The sequence below is a fragment of the Rattus norvegicus genome, chromosome 18 (assembly GCF_021556685.1).
Source record: "Rattus norvegicus strain SHRSP/BbbUtx chromosome 18, alternate assembly SHRSP_T2T, whole genome shotgun sequence".
NCBI classification, from domain to species: Eukaryota; Metazoa; Chordata; class Mammalia; order Rodentia; family Muridae; genus Rattus; species Rattus norvegicus.
This window is the reverse complement of record NC_141551.1, coordinates 35,144,412-35,159,079: the sequence shown is the minus strand read 5'-3', so window position 1 is coordinate 35,159,079 and position 14,668 is coordinate 35,144,412. Positions and strand designations below refer to the sequence as shown.

The following is a 14,668-nucleotide window of genomic DNA, read 5'->3' as shown; positions in this document are numbered from 1 at the left end:
TGCCAATCAAACATATGAATTACATCACTGGTGATGACCCTGATAGGTCTAAGTGTATTAGTGTGAGGGTATGAGCACACATAGCATCTGTGGCTCGTCAGAGCTTGCATTACAGTGATGAAACAGAGCTGGGGATGTGACCTCCTAGCATGTTGGTTGCCCTGGCACCCAGCATGATAAAAACTAAAACAGAAAAGGCAGGGAAGAAAAAAAAGTGTGTTGTTTTAGAAAGAATTCAATACTTAAATTCAGAGAGAAAGATTGTCATGAATGTAAACTGGCTAGGGTAAATAATTTACAGCTTCTCTCCCGGTGTATAGATGCCTCTTATTTAGAGAAGTTACTCCTGACCATCTGGGTAAAGCAGTCAGTCTTCCATGCCCTCAACCTTACTTCCCAATCTCCTTTGTACCATATGAAGTCTCATTGTTAGTAGAATGCTTATTTTTTTCACTGTCTCACTCATAGAGAAAGCTACTTTAATCCACCGAGTCCCTGGTGGCTAGGAAATTGGTTGAGTATCCAATACCTGTTGGGAAGCTCGTGTGAATGTGTGATTCCGTTTTGGATGTTGTTTTGTTTTGAGGCAGGGTCTCATTAGGTTGCCATGGAGCTCCTTCATATCTGAGGCTGACCTTGAATTTTTATCTTCTTTTCTCTACTTCCCAATACCAAGACAAGGCAGTGTCATCATGCTCAGTTTTATGCATGCAGGGGATCAAACTCAGGGCTTTCTGCACGTCACGCAAGCACTCTAGTGCACACATGAGTTAAATCTTTCTTCCATATCAGAATTTACTATGCTGTGGGTTCACAACTAACTAGAAAATAGGAAGACTGAGCTAGAAATGGTCAAGTTCTGCCTATTCAATATAACTCAACTCTATCCAACATGTATTCATGTCACTCTGGAGTGTTCTAGAAAATGAATTCTGAACTCAGATTTCAATAGACAGAAGTCAAATTTCTACCTTCCTGCAAATTAATCTGGCTGGCTTCAGATAGCAAACAGAGTTACCAATGTAATTGAATTACACTTAATTCTGTATCAGGCAGACTTCTGAGCACTTCATTGGATTGTTTTATTCTTATTACAGACTTTACATTCAGAATGAATATTATGCCTGAAGAAGGGGACAGATGATTTACCTGTCTTCTGTTCTCTAGATTTCTGAAATAAATAGATGCTCAATAAATATGAACCCTAATTAGTAAGTGTTTTGAAAGGGGTAGGCAGTATCTGATAGAGTATGATAAGGGGATACAGACCTATCCAGTGCATTATTAAACCTGTCCCTCAAGGTGACATTTTACTTAAGGTTTCATAGTCCAATGGTAACTTGCTTTGACTTGAAAGTGAAAGCAAGAGCAGGCTCCTCTGGGTTGGTCAGAAAAAAGCTACCTTTTCCCACATGGGGTTTTTAGCAAAATGAAAAATAAAAACAACAAACCTAACTGCACAGGGGATTTAAAAGCTACAGGAGGAGTCCTCCATACTTTCCCCACCAACTCCTGCTTCAGTGAGAGCAGGATGGCTCCTGTGGGGGTCAAGCAGTCAGGAGGCCAAAAGTCCACGCACCCTGAACAGGAGATTCAGCTGAGACTTGTCAGAACAAAGTGATTGCTTCTGAGCGCCCCAGAGTTCTGTCTACAGAAGTTTGGAGCAGTCAGTTCTCTAACATAGTACTCAAGAAACTTGATTGCTTTTATCTCTCCCTTGTTTGATGTCTAAATCTCCCTGGTATAAAACATCTGGGGGAATTTCTCTCTGGACTCTACAGGGCTCCAGAACCTTCTGAAATTGAACCTAACATGGATCACTTTAACTTTCCTTCCTTCTAAGTCTATAATTTTCCTATTGGAGACTTGTTTTCTACTCTGGCTTCCAAACCCCGAGACACACCACCAACCCCACCTCTGCCATTGCCATTTCTTCTTAAGACTTAAAACCTTTCCAGTGACCCTAATGTTCTCTCTGTGCTAAAATCAGAGTTATCAGAAGAAATTACCCTTTTAATTTAGGTGACTATTAGCTCTTCATCTGTTATGACCATCCCCTCCCAGTGATAGGGCTATTTGTAAATAGCACCTAAAGGCAGAAGTGTGGATGTCTAACATTAGCCATTAGGGCTGTATAAGCCCAATGAATTTCCTCATATCTCCTTCTTGCAGCCATGGCTACCATGAGACTGCATTAGCCTGCTCTTATCTGGACTGTGCGATCCTTTGTAGCAGGGATCCTACCTTATACTCAGAACCCATCACTTCAAAGGCCTGATCAGCCATCTCAATGACTTTAAACTATTGGATGAAATTGGCAAGGAACATGGTTCAGGACAAGAGTACTGGGGGGAAACATTCAGCTGTGCTAACCCATAAAAGTAAAACATGAAACTAAACTCCTTCCTGAACAGGCTTTTGAAGCTTTGAAGTATTTTGTTATCCCCACAGGATCTGAATCAACTGGTCCAGCACTGTAAGAACCTAAATCATTACTAGATAGTTCTAGGGCAGCAGCATGTCCCCTTTCAAATAATTCATCATGTCTTCACAGTCTGTTTTTTCTTCTGTAAAATGGGGTTGGTGAGAAGATCAAGGAGGAAAAAAAGCAGGAAAGCAGGCAGAAGCGAAGGATGCTTCGTATGTTTGCCCAAGGACAGTCCCTGAAGGAAGTTTCCTGGTTTTTCTCCCCTCCCTATTCTTCACAAGGACAGGTAGGGATTTCGGACACTAAATCAACCATTTTAAATTGTGTTGGGGAATTTATTTTCACCTGAAGCCAAAGAGTGCTGAGAGTCTCAGCAGTGGGTAAGGGTTAGCAGTGTAAGGGTTAGCAGTGTCTTTCCTGGGACTTGAACACAAGACTGTGGGTCTCTCCCTATTGATGGGGGAGACAGTATTTGATTTGTTTCCTTTTGTTTTTATTTAATTTGCTGCAGATAGATATGGACAAAACAGTTCTCTTTGTCTCTCTCTCTCTCTCTCTCTCTCTCTCTCTCTCTCTCTCTCTCTCTCTCCACTTGCCCCTTGCTGTTGATTCAGAAGGCACCTCCTGCATACAAGACTACTGCACCCCTGATGTTAATGCAGAATGGAAGTTTGTGGTTCCACGGCTGCCATAATGGCTTTGGTTGAATGATCTATGTTTCACTTATATATTTTGATTTACTTATTCATCTGCTTATTGAACTAAAATCCAATGAGTATCTGCTTTGTGCCAGGTACTGGTTCCACAGATGAATTAGACATTGATGTCTCCCTGGAACAGTTTCCAATAAGATTGTATAGGTGTGACAAGTAATTACAGCACTATTCTCTGACTGAGGGTAGCTCTTGCTACTAATAATACAAAGAACCAAGCTTATGAAGCAGTGACTGCAGGAAGCAAGGATCCGTGGGCATGTGGAGTCCTGAGAGTCTGTGTGCAGATGGCACAGGCACCACCATGTCACATACTCCAGTCTTAGACTCATGGAGAAAATAGCAAAGCCTTCTCAAGAGTGAAGCACAGGAGGAAATGGCAAAGCCGTCCCTTCTGATTGGTGTGTGGTTATGGACAGAATGCAGAAAATGCCCACCATACTTTCTCCATCCACCCACGAGTCATTTCCCTCTTGAAGACTGCTAAAGCCTGTATACTGTAAACTTTGCCTTCTTGTTTATCTTTGTACAAAAACTCAGCCTCTCTGGTAAACTCTATGTAATAAACATGCTAAGCTTTAAAAAACATTGAGATTTCTCCAGTCAAGAACTGCCTGCAAACTACCCAGTTCTAGCTTTTTGTCTGTCTGTACGTCTCTGTCTGTCTGTTTTTCTTGACTTCATTCCCTGTTGCCCCAGTCAGGTGCAAGTCCCTGGAGGCCATGCATAGACTGGTCAATGTACGATTTGCTAATTCCTGTGCATGTATCATTCTGCTCACCCTCACAATACTGTATGAGATTTCTTTATTACCCTTATCATCATGCTATTTGGCCTCACGTTGCCTAAGGTCACACTGTGAGTCCAAGTCAAGAACTCAGAAGGCTGTCAAACTTCAATGCCACAGTCTTAACCACACCCACCACTCAGAGGCTCTCGGAGGGGTATATGGTCAGAGATGATTAAACTGGCACAGCAGCAATGTGGGCGTTTATCAAATGCCTGCAATGTGCTATGTGTTTTATACTTAACTATCTCACTTTTTCCAAGAATACACATGCCAAACCTTGTTTTTTCCCCCATTTGACAGTTGAAGAAACAGCAGCCGTGTGTTAAATGGCCACACTCTGCTTCACTGCTGATCAGAAATTGAATGTGTGTCTCCTAGGAAGAACCTACACCCGCCCACTCCATGCTCCTGGGTTCTAAATTTGAAGTCATCACAGGGCAAACGAGATCAGTTAGGTCCATGGTTCTCTACCTTCCTAATACTGTGACCCTTTAATACCATTCTTTGTGTCGTGGTGACCCCCAACCATGGAAGTATTTTGTTGCTACTTTATAATTGTAATTTTTCTATTGTAATGATTAATAATGTAAACATCGGATATGTAGGATATCTGATATGTGACCCCAGTGAAAGGGTTGTTTGACCCCCAGAGGGGCTGTGACCCAGAGGTTGAGAACCACTGACTTAGGCATTTTCAAACTGCACCTTACTAGGAATGGCCTACTATGCTAGGCTATGGGTTGAAGGAGATTTTTATGGTGATCTCTGTACTAAATGGACTGGCTCTCCCAGCCAGGTGTTTGTGTTTAGGTTGTGATAGACCAGAAGATGGGGGTGGGGGGAGCAGTGGGAGTGTCTGTTTACATGCTCATGTTCTGCCTTGCTTTATAATTCCTCAGTCATATTCTCACCTAGACATGTAAGCACACTTCCTTGGTGCTCAGTTAAATACAGTAGAGAGCCTGTGATGTCCTAAAAACAGTTCTGAGGTTTTCAAGGCACTTCTTATTTTAAATCTTATTTTTAAAAGCCCCTTTCAGGGGAATATCTGCTTTCTTTCACTGACTATTTAAATCATTCCCTTGTGTGCCTGAATACAGCACAAAGGACATTCGCTCTTTCTCTTCATCATATACAATAGCGTCTTTGACAGAACTTATAAATCCCAAGCTGCGGCCCTGTGAATGCTTGCTTTCCAGTGGCAAGGCCCCTGAAGTCACTTTATTTTATGCACCCAAATTAAACCAACCCCAAATTAGTGTCCAGTGTGCTCTCTCTCTCTCTCTCTCTCTCTCTCTCTCTCTCTCTCTCTCCCTCCCTCCCTCCCTCCCTCTTCTCTTCTCTCTCTTCTTTCTCCCTCTAACTCTCTGAATTTTGGAAAAGTTGTATAATTCCCGGGTTAGCTTGGTTTCGATATTTTTCTATGTCATGAGGGGCATGAGCTGTCGTAGGGTCACTTCCCTTGAGTTGGCCTCGTCCCTTGTGCTGTGGCTTTATATTTGTACAGAGAGCAGATCAGGACTAAATTCATGTTTCGGTGCTACGGCTTAGGGTGGGGGTGGAGGGTATCAGGCACAGGGGGATGCTATAATGGAACACAGAATCTTTCTGTGTTAGCCCTCCACCCCTGACTCTCAACCCAGATTTTGGCTTCACCTAAATGATAAATGGCCCTATTGTTTAATCTTTAGAATTAAAGAGAGAGGGGGGGTAAGAGAGAGAGAAAAAGAACTAAATCTAGATTAAACTCAGGACAGAGACCCGTTTCATTGCACTGTACTTTAATATTCCTGAGATCCATGGCATTGCGGGTGGCTCCTTTGAATAGCCAACCCCTCCAGGGCAGAACACTATGCTGTCTTTGTTTAATCTGATCTTTCAGCTAAACAGGAGATGGTCACTCATCCTCACCACTCCTGTGTCCGACTGCACTGCTACTGCTGAGAAACAGACACGCGGGGAAAGGTAGAGGCTTCAGGCAGAACATTTCAGCGTGTGTTTACAGGCAGGACCGACTTACTCAGCAATCCTGCTCGGAGGAGCTTCAGCCAATGAAGAGGCTCTATCCCAGCTTGCTTGGGGGCTTCTGAGTTTGAGCTGCCTGCAGAAATGTAAGGCATTGCTTCCTAGCGCTGATGGCAAAATGGGACCCATCTCCAGTTATTCCTTGGGCTTCCCAGCTCTGCAGATCTGGGAGAGAACCTACATAAACATATTGGTGATGTAGCCAGCTTTCAAGGCTGAGAGAATCCTTATGGATTCGGGAGACTGGTTTTTCATTTAGAATTTTCTTTTTCCTTTGGAAGATGAAATGCTTCTCTCGTTACCTGCCTTATATCTTCAGACCTCCAAATACCATCCTCTCTTCCAGCTGCCACACTGAAGGTACAGATCAGAGGGGGAGAGTGTCTGGGTGGGTGGGACAAAGTGGGCTGGTGTCTGACTTCCCACAGGTTCTGCTGACGCTGCTGGCTTCTGCAGCTTACTAGATGACTGTCGTCCCTGGGAGGGCTTGCATCTGATATATAGATCTGTTCCGAAAATCAGCCTGCCTCCTCAAGGAAAGGGAAGTATTTTCTGAAGAGCAGGATACTGTTGCAAAGGTGATCTCTACGCTGGCAGCTGTTCTGAAAAATCATTCAGAAATATTTCGGCAATCTCCCTTACTCTATTTAACATGCAAACAAGTCACTGGAACTAGTGCTGAGGAAAAACAATCAGGGGGTACTGCCACGTACATTTATCCTAGCTCTGTTTTGTCAATGTCTGCTTAATAACTTGGTGCATGCCCAAGAAAGCAATTAGCAAAATAGAATTAGCTTAGTCTGTGACGGTGGAGTACTGGTTGTTGAACTGGAGCACTTCAGTCTATACTTGCGTTGCTGACTTCTGGTACTTTCTAGAAATCTGTTTTGTGGGGTTCTCAAGTTAATTCCATGAAAAAAGCATGGGCTGGGCCTTGTACAAAATTTCCCTGGTCTCTGCTTCTGTCTTCGACTGCCTCGCCGACTTCTAGCCGGGCATGACATGTACACATGGGTGTGTACTTTCTGCATGCATATGGGTGTGCGCCTGGTAAACATCTGGCAGTACCTCTTCCACTCAGCGCCACAGATCTCAGCATTTCTCAAGCAAGGAGCTGGTTGCATAGCTTGCCTGTGTGATCTGCCTGTTTCTTTGGGTCTGATGCTTGCTGGAAAGTGCAATTTCATGTAAAGCAAGTAAGCTGGATAGTTTTCAGCTGGAGGGCTCATCCTAAAAGCAGAACTGTATTAAAAAGGACGATGAAGGAGAGTCCAGCTCAGTCCGGCATCATCTTTCAGGATGGAGGGGGTGATGATTAGCCTGCTCTGAAACCACCCGTATTTGTCATTCTTGCAGTGGGAGTCTGGGACCCGGGGGCTGTGTATAGCAAATGAGAGAAGCAGACTTTTTTTCATGAAGTGGATTTCTGATCACTTCCTACAGGAAAAGGAAGTACATGTTTGGGGTGACTTTAGATTTGAGACTGGGAGTGGTTATTTACATGATTTATCGTTTATATTTCCATATGTCCCCTTAAATGTATTGATAGCTAAGAAGCAAATGACCCATTGGGTATTTTTAATTCTCTATGAGTGGAATAAAGTCTAATAAATATCTACATTTATTTCTATATATATTAAGGAAGGAGATTGAAGAGGTGGCAGGGATCAGAATCTCCAGAACTTCTACATACCGAAGACCAAAAGCCACTTGGAAGGTTCCTAAATGGCTATTCTGACTGGTTCCCTTCTTCCCTCCTCCCAGCTTAGACTCTGAAAACCCAAACACTTGATCTCAGTTGGTATTTTGTGCACTAATCAAACTAAATACTCTGGTCACATAGACAAAACTACTACCACAAGAATGACTTTAAACCAATTTACTTAATTCTATCAAACCGAAAGCATTACTTTGTCTCAATACAAACAACTTCTGCTTCACCCCCATCAACAGACTTACAGATGGAAATAGGGACTCATGTATTTGAACTCACTGTGAATCTTATAAAGACAATTAGGTAGGAGGAGGGCATCCATCAAAATAACACCATGGGCAAGGCCCTGGGACATGGTGGAAAAGACATGAGTCAGATACCGATCCAGCTGGCCCACTGTACTTAATTGCTCTGTACCCAATCTCTTTTGTAATGTAGAAATAAGAAGCCCTCATCCCATGGTGACTGAGAATGAAATGTGACAGGTAATAGACTTTCTCAAGCTCAGTGCATGGCAGATACTGTCTGGCTTTAATTACAGTGCCCCATGTTTCCTGGGAGGTTCACATTTCCTTTACTCTGCCGTCCCCAGTCCCAAGCAGTGTCCTCATACACACCGTTGTGTCTCCCCAAACTAGTTAACTTATTTAAAGTTCACCTGAGGAGAAAAGCTTGTCATAATGAGTCTGAGTTTGTTTTGCTTGTCTCTTGATGTGTATTTCCTTTTAGCAACCTGGTTACTCTACACCTGAACCTATTTATTTCCAGCTATGAACGCTGTCTTTTATTTAACTGATAAGTGGAGAACAACTAATTTTTTAATATTCCTCAGAAAGGCAAGTAAATACTAAATGCCCCCCCAACATGCACACACACCAATTCTCCTACAAGTAGTACTAAAACAAGTTTAGGATCTAAGGCAGCACTGGGTTTCTTAAGGGAAAGAACCATCACTCTGAAGAGGTGCATGGTCTTCCTCGTATTGCTTTGACGAGACTCTTTCCCCACATAAGGAAGACCATGGATTGGGACAGACCCTACTTACACTGCCTGGCAACAGGTGCTTTTGGGTATTTTCCTCTCTGAACCTTGGTCTCTGTAGGATGGCTTCAGAGAAAAACATTTAGAATGCCACTGATAGGGTAATAGGAATAGTTGCCAACGATAGAGTATTAATGATAGAAATAGTGATGGCAAACTGACCTTTGTGTATATTGAATTTGCTATATTCAATGCTGGCCCAAACACAAAATAACACTTCATATAGAAAGTGGATCAAGAATATGAGCCTCATGAATTAGTTCTTATCTTTCCCTCTTTCTCTGTTTTTTAATTCAGCAGGTGGAAACTTGTTTTTCTATAAAGTAGTAAGAATGATTTGTTTACAATTTAGAGTCCTAGGACTGATGAGATAGCTCAGCAGTTAGGAACACTGTCTGCTCTTGAAAAGTGCCTCGATTCAATTCTCAGCATCCACAGGGCAGCTAACAGACATCTGTAGCTCCAAGTCCAAGATATCTGATCCCCTCTTCTGGCCTCCACAGGCACCAGGCATGCAGGGGATGAACAGACACATGCAAGCAAAACACCCAAACACCCATACTCATAAAAACAGATAGATAGATAGATAGATAGATAGATAGATAGATAGATAGACAGACAGACAGACAGACAGATGGAGATGTCCCTAGAGGTAAGAAAAGTTGTTTTGAAAGCATAAAGACCTGAGTTCAAATCCTTAGCATCTATATAAAGAGTTGGACATGGGGGGTTGGGGATTTAGCTCAGTGGTAGAGCGCTTACCTAGGAAGCGCAAGGCCCTGGGTTCGGTCCCCAGCTCCGAAAAAAAGAACCAAAAAAAAAAAAAGAGTTGGACATGGACATGTATACCCATCATCCCAGCATTGGGAAATGAAGAACTGACTTACTACCCCAAACAGCAAGCTTCTAGTTCCATGAGAGATCATCTCAAGGAATTAAAGTAAAGAGTGATAAAAGAAAGTAACCCAAATACTGCTCTGGCCTCTGCATTCATGTGTGCCCATGCATTCACATGCATGCATTCCATTAAGTAGATAAATAATCTGCCTTCCATCCTGTGTTCTCAACCATATCTGTATTTAAAATCCTGTTTGTTCTGCTACCTGTCCAACCTCTCGTCCTGCGTGGCTTTAAGCACCTCCATCCTGTCTGGCTGCTGGCCACACAGTCCATTCAGCTATCAACATTCTCTTTCCAACCACAGGCTTTTTAGGAATCCCCTCTGCCATAATGCACTGGTATTCAAGACTTCAACTCCCACTTCCAGCATGTAATCCATCCCTGACCCTCAGCTCATCATGGCTATTTAAGACTGTGTCTTCAGAGAACATACCTAATTTGTCATTTCTGAATAAATTGTTATGACGTGTTTGTTAGCCTGCTACATTGCCTGACAGCTTTGTGGAAGCAAGTCCATGCTTAACTATACTCTCTGCTATACTTCCAGCACCAGAATGGCTCAAGTTCATAACAGACAATGGGTAGATTCTCACCGACTGGAAGGATAACACATATGGCAGTATCATGTAGGTGAAACGCAAAATAATGTGTGTATATTTCGAAAAGTACCTGAAAATAAACACACAAACACAATACTCATATAAACACTAGTTGTCTTACTCATTGAAGGTTGGGTAGCTACAAGGAGACACACTTTAAGACACTGTTTACTGCAGCATTGTTCTTTGAAGTCATGTTTGTTTGTTTGTTTGTTTGTTTGTTTGTTTGTTTGTGAATGTGTCCTGCTGCATGTGGAATCAGCTCCTTCCTTCTACCGTGTTGGTTCTGGGCATCAAACAGGTTGTCAAGCTTGTTTGCATATGTGTACCTAACTGACTGAGCCATTGAGTTGGTCCTGTGGCTCTTTACCTTCAGATAAGAGGGTGCAGTCAGAAATAAGGACAGCTAGTTACTGCTTTATATTGTCTTTGATTCTATATAACCTCATTAAGGGATCACTTAGCTTATTCCCCTAGGTAGGAGAGAAATCACCCAAGGGGAAAGAAAGGCTCCATAATATGGGACCCTTTGGCTCCATAAACTGCAGCCAAAAGAAACCAGTCAAGGCAGCAAATGGGCCAGAGGGGAAGAAAAGCCAAAGGAATGGGCAGGCCAGTGAAATAGAAGGAGGCTTGGTGATTTTTTTTTTTGGAGCCTAATTTGGGAACAGACACTGGAAGACCTTCTTTAGTTTTTAACCAATCAAAGTGGGGCTCCTTTCCTAAAAGAATAAGCAGGTGTGTCTTGCATGTGCTCCCTTTTCAGTCAATTGTCCTTGTCACATTCCTGTGTACAAAGCCCTACTCATTTTGGGGAAAAAAGTGATCTGAAAGGAAGTCTTTCTAGGAAAACTTCAAGACTTCAAAAATGGAAGTATATGTGTCACACAAACTCTAGACACAGAGTTGATAAGACAAATAAGTCACAGAAAAGACAAACAGCCAACAGGAATCCTGAGGATTCCAACTGGGTGCCAGAGACCATGTCTGGAGTCTGCCTGTTCCTCACAATAGCCATTCGTATTGGCATGTTTTAAGTGGGGAATTGGCTCAGTCCAAACTTAATAAACCAACACAGCCAAGATCTGAGACTAAGTCCTTGGACCCTAACAATAGATCCCATCTAGCCTTCATATCACCCTGCACACTTCCTTCGGAGTCTGTGTGAGGACAGCCTCTCTACTGTATTGAAAGGATCTCCTTATCTATGTACTTCTGTGTGCTCGACAGCAAGGAGCCACCTGGATTTGGCCCATTCACTTTCATTAGACATTCAAGCCAACCTTTTAAAATTAAGAACTGAATTGGAAATTGGATGAACACACGCATTCTCTGTCCATAATGATTCTTTACCCACAGGGTCAACTTGGAGCAGAGCATCTTTCAACAACAACCTTAAAAAGCATGCTAGAAGTCACTTCCCTTATGCACACAAATGCATGTTTTTGTAACTCTTTCTTATGTCATAAGTAATTGTAATGTAAAGATAAGTGAAAGACATGCTGTAATTCTAAGTGTGCATATGATATAAATGTGTGTGATTATTTGTGTCTGTTTCTCACAACTATCTTGAGGTGACCCCTGCTGTTGTCAGGTCTCTGAGAAGCTAGGTTACTTGTCTGTTGCCACCCTCCTGTTGAGAGCAAAAGTCAGAATTAGAACTCCCACAGTCCGATGCTAGAGTACATATAAAGAATAGATTCATCATTGCATTTTTTTATTTACAGAATTCTTAATGTTTCTTACACTCTCATCTAAATCCTTTCCACGTATTTAGAAGCCTCCTACTCTTCAGAGCCCACATCAAATGCACCTCCACCCACAGCTTTCTCTGACAACTCTTTTTCTAATCACTCTCCCTCACCTTCATAAATATACACCTGCATTAAAAAACCCTTTTGAAAGCATGGTGCGTTTCTCTGTAACATAAAAATGATAATAGCTACATCAAGGGAGCTTTGTTACACTCAAACAGAGCAAGATTGTATTGTCACTTGATACTGCATTATGTCTTAAGCATATTTTTAAATTGGTGAGCAGTAGATGAGTGGGCCTTCTAACCATACATCCCTTTTCTTAACTCACTTTAGACCTGCACTTGTGCCCACCTCATTCTTTCTACAGAAACATTGTGTGTAGTCTATACATACACAGTAAGTCATTTGGCCTTGCTCATCTGATGATCTTGTATCTTCCTTCAGCCATGGTCTGCTCTCCTTGACCATCTTTTTAAAAAAGCTTTGGAAGGATCATTGACACTCGCTGTCTCCCCCTCATTTTCTCTGGTTTCCTCTTTGCACCACATTACAATATGAGTTTTGTGAAAATCTAAATCGTCCTCACACCAATGAATCTAGTCATCTGTGACATGTCTCCTTTGAGCAAAGCTTCGAATTCCTCGCACAGGATCATAGAATCACTGCTTCCTTCCTAAGAGCTTGCCTTCTAGGTTTGAACTTTATGCTTTCTTCTCCCTCTCTGTCCATCTTTTCTTGGAGTCCCTGGGTATTTTCTACCTGTTTGCCCAACAGTTCTACCCAAAAGCATAGTAGGAATCTCAGAACAACTCATTTCTGCCCTGAAGAAAACCTGTTTGTCCATCACGTTTATCCAGCTTAAGAAATGAGAGAACTCCATTCTTCTAGTTACTCCAACCAAAAAAAAGGAAAAAGAAAAAAATATTTTTGGAGTCGTCCACAGTTCCTTGCTTTCTCCCATATTCATCTTCCAATCTATGGTAAAATCCCCTTGGGCTTAACTTCCTAAAAATAACTACAATCCAATCATGCTTTATCACATCCATCTCACAAAATGTTTCTACAGCACAGAATCCTTTCCTGGCCTTCCATCTGAAACCAGCCACCCTTAACCTCCTCCCATCCTCTCCTCTCTAGGCTCTTCCCTCCCTTTTATACTGCCCTGATTTGGTTAATTTTATCACAATTATCTTACCTTGCTGTTTATGAACCAATTAAATTATTTATTGCCTGCTTTCCCCAACTACACACCTACCACGGCAAAGGTTTCTAACCTAGCATGCTTCTTAGCTCATAGTAAGTGTATAATGGGCATTTGCGTGCTGTACGAATGAACATATGAATGAGTATTCACATGAAGTTTCAGTAGGATGTGGGGAGAAATGTGCTTGAAATCAGACATCCCTGAGATCTAGTCATTACATTGATAATGACCTTCAGACTTTCAGTTATTAAACGAGTGTATTCCTTCTCTAACAGTAGCTACATATGGTTATAAAAATGGGAAAAAATGGAGCTGTAAAGCAAATGTGATAATGCCGTCATATATTCAGTGAATGGAGCAGTGTGTCATTTCCTTTATCCCTGTTTCACTTGACACAGTAGGAGTCAGATATCGATATTAGTAGATTCTTATTTATTGATTTTTGGGGAAGGAGCTTGCCTACAAAATTAGCATTAACTGGAAGCTTATTATATGCCTGTGTTAGGAATGCAGTTACTACTTCACAAAAATATCACCTTTGTCTCTTTGTCCAGATGAAGATACAAAGTAAGGAAGAGTTAGTTAGGTAAAGCACCTAAAAATACTAGGCTAAAATATAGCCTATCAGAAGTGATGCTCAGACTGACTGACACTGAAGGCCGGGTCATTATCAGCCCCACCACACATCAGGAATTGTCCTCAGCCCATAGTTAAATGAAAGATGTGATTCTTCCTACTTTAAAATGCACACACACACACACATACACACACACACACATACACACACACACATACACATACACACACATACACAAATACACACATATACACATACACACGTACACACACATATACATACACAAATATACACACAAAAACATACACACACAAACACATACACACACACACACTGTGTATAAGATTCACCCATGGGCAATCCATATGATTACATCATTGCACAGTGATATTAGATTTCCTGGACATGGGAACTCTAGATATATATTGTTGGTTTTCCCAGGCAAGCATGTGAGTCAAAGGTGTGAGTTAAATAACCACAGTAGGGAGAGTCCTGAAAGAAAAACATTGCTCAACTGGGTCCCCTAATATGACAGAGTAAAATCCTGCAAGTAAAGAAATTGTTTGTGGTAAAGTCATCCAAAGATGTCCTGCAGACTCTGTCCTGGGAAGAATCGAGGTCAGTGTAACCCTTCTGGAAAGCCAGCCTCATTCTGTTCAGGATTGGTCTGCTACAAGGTAACCATGAGTTTGCCTCCAGCTTCATTATTTGGATATTGACTAAAATGTCTACCTAATGGAGAAAGAGCCAATTCCTTGGACTTTAATTTTAGAGGAATAAAATTTATGCATATAAAAAACAATTGCTCTAGTGAGTAAATGTAATAATTCATTTCAAGTACATGGAGTGCTACCCAATGGTGATTAACTCAAGAAAAATTATCCATTAATATTAATATTCTTCATGGTTGTCTCTACAAA

General features: G+C 41.8%; 1 protein-coding gene across 2 annotated transcripts in view; it reads left to right on the top strand.

The window, feature by feature from the left end:
• Positions 1 to 5,861: 5,861 nt before the first annotated feature.
• Positions 5,862 to 14,668, top strand: part of Ppp2r2b (protein phosphatase 2, regulatory subunit B, beta) — a 427,050-nt gene continuing 418,243 nt past the window's right edge. Inside the window, exon 1 of one of the 2 annotated variants that reach the window (XM_087593321.1) lies at positions 5,862 to 6,316. In XM_087593321.1, the coding sequence (XP_087449447.1) occupies positions 6,238 to 6,316 (79 nt within the window). In that variant the 5' untranslated portion in view covers positions 5,862 to 6,237. The remainder of the gene's footprint in view (positions 6,317 to 14,668) is intronic. The other variant, NM_022209.4, reaches the window with a different exon arrangement.